Source organism: Limulus polyphemus, unplaced genomic scaffold (genome assembly GCF_000517525.1).
Source record: "Limulus polyphemus unplaced genomic scaffold, Limulus_polyphemus-2.1.2 Scaffold2117, whole genome shotgun sequence".
NCBI lineage: Eukaryota > Metazoa > Arthropoda > Merostomata > Xiphosura > Limulidae > Limulus > Limulus polyphemus.
The window spans coordinates 69,467-73,648 of NW_013667727.1; the positions used below are offsets into that span (position 1 = coordinate 69,467).

General features: G+C 29.5%; 1 protein-coding gene across 1 annotated transcript in view; it reads right to left on the reverse strand.

Moving 5' to 3' along the window:
• Positions 1 to 4,182, reverse strand: part of LOC106465998 (T-complex protein 1 subunit gamma-like) — a 49,173-nt gene that overhangs the window by 29,822 nt on the left and 15,169 nt on the right. The window contains exons 4-5 of the mRNA XM_013926247.2: positions 3,141 to 3,203; positions 2,279 to 2,375 (exon numbers count right to left, since the gene is read on the reverse strand). Coding sequence (XP_013781701.1) covers positions 2,279 to 2,375; positions 3,141 to 3,203 — 160 coding nt within the window. The remainder of the gene's footprint in view (positions 1 to 2,278; positions 2,376 to 3,140; positions 3,204 to 4,182) is intronic.

A 4,182-nucleotide genomic window follows, 5' to 3' on the forward strand; every position in this document is an offset into this window, starting at 1 on the left:
TTCTTCTAGAGAAAATACAGAAATTGCATAAAACTTAGTAAAACTTGCTAAATATTATTTTATTTCAACTTATAAAAATCACAATTTTATTTATTTTTTCTATTATTTTTTAAAACTGTGAAATCTCTATCTTCTTGAGAGGCACTGTTTCGAAAGACAATTAAGAAGCTTCATTTTGCCTAAGAATTTCAATTCTTTTTATTGTTGATCAGGATGTCCATTTTACAGATATCAGTTTCAACTTAATTGATATTAATTAACATATTCCCTTTAATACTTTATTTCACTGACTGATGTTTCTGGCTGGGGATCTATGCTTGATTTATGCTATAGCTTCATTCCCATTAAAAAAAAAAATCTACAAGTTTGTACAATTTCAGTGGTAGCACTAAAAATTGTTTCTGCATATTTTTGCTTCAAAAAATTTCTACAGACTTTTGTTAAACAATGCTTTCATACGTGTGCATGAACACACACTGAATCATTACAAAACTAGAAATACATGCAAGTCTTAGGGATTTATGAAACAAAAATGTGATGGTGCCTAACAAAATGATTGCAAAAATTTTAATATATAGTGGGTTTCACATTAATGATTAACTCTCCCAACACAGAGTTGGTCAATTTGTTCAAGTCACGTGACCTTTTGTACTAATTTAAGGTTAACATAAATTTATACTTATAACTATATATATTGAGCATATCTTCACGAAATTTGGCAGTCTTTCAGTTAATATTACAAGTCTTTCACATACAAAAAGTCATATTTCTTAGTGAAGCATTTTTAATAAAATAAAATATTGTCCATGAATATATTAAGTATTTGTTTTGAATAGTCCATGTGCAAAGTAATTTTCATGTTAAAATTAAAAATACTTTGTCATCTCAAATTTCCTTTGTGTAATCTCTAAAACCTCCTAAATACATTTCAAACGTTTTTTTTCACCAAATCCTTATAGTTTGTGTTATTTTCTCTACCCTATCTCAAAACAGGATCGGTCAATTCGACCGACCTGGTAATCCCCCCAAAAAAAAAAAAAAAAAATTGAAATAAACCTAAATTAACCTTTTCTTTCTAGAATGACTTCAAATTGTAACATGAAACTACATTCGTTTATCCTAAGTAGCTCTAAGTTCATAACATTATACATCTATTTTTAATTACATTTTATTGTTTTATTGCCCTTTGAACCATGTCCAACTACTATCCACACCATTATAAGTTGTAAATCACTCAGGGAACGTGCAGGTCACGTTATGCAATCGAATTACATTACCCACGAGTTGCTCGCATGCATGCCTCATGAACCATTTTAATTATATTGTTATTATTACTTATTTTACCTAATCTGGTCTCAAATAACTTAAAAAGATCCGTACTTTTAATTTTAGTCACTTTTATAATAATAAATAAAGAATAAATATGAAAAACAAGAAACAAAGTACTTACCCAATATTCTTTTTTCTTGCCCTCGATTGTCGAGGAGAGTTAAGCCTGATTTCTTTTAGTGATTATAGTAAAGCACTTAACAATTTTTATTTAATCAAATAATGTACCAAAGAATATAGACTAATAACACGCAAAAAGTAGATAAATTCATTTCTAAAAATTTTCCTGGCTTTCTAACTGTGCAACAAGAGGTATTACAAGTTCATCCACGCTAGTCGTTTACTTTCTCGCGGGAACGATGTTGCTACTCAGAGTGAAATTGATGATTCTCTGTTCAAAACACAACGTTATACAATATGCCATTTGATAGATGAAAACCTTGACTTTCTATTGGTTATAAGTAAGAGGATGTGACAGGTGGGTGTGGTAGGAGGGGTCTGATTTTCTATTTGATTACTCTGTAACCAAACAAAATTGAAGGCTATAAAAATTATGGTCTGTTTGACCAATAACGATTTTATAGAGTATTTTACATCTAATTTCTTAATTTAGAGGGGTGATGGATAAAATAGGGATGGTGACATGCTAAGACAAAACGTATCACGTGTGTCATACTAGAGGAAATTCAGAATTTTTTTATATATTTCCTGGTAGAATTAAAAACTTAAAACTTGTATACTATTAAAATATGGATTATCAGCTAAGATTTTATGCTATATTAATTGGTATAACATAAACAAGGTGGAGGTGGGGTTAATAAGATGCTGCTGTATACCACAGTAAATATATCTAATCATAATATGCACATAAACTGAAACATGTATGTAAAATATTAAATAATATACATTTATAAGGCATATAAGCATAATAACAGCTTCAGATACACACCTAAAATGATCACTGAAGTTGTCCCATCTCCAATTTCTTCATCCTGTGTACGACTAATTTCTATCATCGACTGAGCTGCTGGATGTTGTACAGTGATCTAGGATTAGAAAGTTAATTCTTATGAAACTTAACTATTAAATATACAGAGTTGAATATTTTAATGTACCACAGATATATCTCACGACCAACTACAAATAATAAATAATACAAATCCTGTAAATTACAAAAACTGTAAAACTTTGAATCACACCTGCAAGACTATTGAATACTAATATAGTAGTGACTAGAACTGGGTGATTCATAATATATTTGCTAACTGATTAATCAATAGGCCTCATTAATCAAACAGTAAAGTGTTCCTCAAACCATGGTACCTATATACAAAAAAAAAAAAAAAAATTTAGCAGAGGGTGCATCAGCCAGGTGCCTTCCCTCTTGTCAGCAATTCAAAATTATTGACAGGAACAGAGCGCGTTAGTAGCTTTGCCATTACAAAGACAGAGCACACATTTGGTACCGATACTTCAATTGCTTGGATAGTTGGAATAATTGAAAATAGTAATAAGAAACCTTAATTTTGATTACTTGATTATTTTCATAACAATCGATTGACAGTAACTTAAGTTAATCAATTGTTGAAATATTCTAAAATAGTAATAATTGGAAACACTAATTTTAATTAGTTAATTATTTTTATGACAACATAATCAAAATTTCAATTAACTGATTGTTAAAATCATCAAAAATAAGTACTAATTTTGATTAATCACTTTGTGTGACACGCTAATCGATGCATTCACTGTTCATAAGTGGCTGATTAAATTGGTGACAACTATTTCATTAGTAAATACTTGTAACTCACCTCCCGCAAAATGGCATTTCCATCGTTGGTCATCACAATCCCACCCATAGGATCCATTAACATCTGTATAATGAGATATACTAATTCATTTAGCTATCATAAAACTTCAAAACGAAAGTTAATATCTTTTGTAAAAACATTTTTCTTAAAAAAATCAAAATTGCACAAATTAAAATAATGTGCTTCAATTCCTTTCTAAGTATTCAGCATGTTGGTCAATGCACAAAAAAATCACAATGTCAACATACAGTTAATGCTAGCATGATAACAGTATGGACCTTAACCTTAGAATTACTGGTGAGGTCAGACACCATCAGTTTTTTTTAACATGCTGTAACTGCCATTATTATTGATAAACAGGTCTCCCATTTTCTTAACACATAATAATAATAAAAAAAAGACATCTTTTAATATTTCATTTCATTTGTTGTTCGAAATTAAACTGGTAAATTAAGGAGTTTGCAGGGAAATACCCTTTGTTCATGGTAGTACAAAATTTCAAACTCCCATAACAAAGCTCTAAAGGGTGATGTATGTGCCTGAAGCAGTGAAAGAGTTAAACACATTTTTCTAAACTATTTATCACCATATTACTTTTGGGTCCATCCCAATAAATAACAAAAAAATAATAATATATCATCAATGGTGCAACCACATTACTGCTTTGGTCTCCTATGAATTTTTCAACAAAAATTAACAATTTCACCCTTTTTGTTTAAAGTCATTTTTTTACAATGAGTGTTTGAATCGGCAAAAACAAAATTCCTCAATATGTGGAAACCACTAGTAGTGAACAGAATAAAGAAAAGCTAGTAAAACAAGAATTTATTACGCTAAACTCTCTCCTACTTCTTTACTCTATATTAGTTTTGGTATATTATGAATACATAAAACATATCTAAAACTGGTTGATTATCATTCTCTTTCTTTAAGCTAAAAGTTCCATATATTTAAACAAGTGACTCTTTACACATTAGTAACTTACCTTCTGGCCTTGCTAACTAAATATATATTTGAAACTGTATCTAATTATCTCCAATAA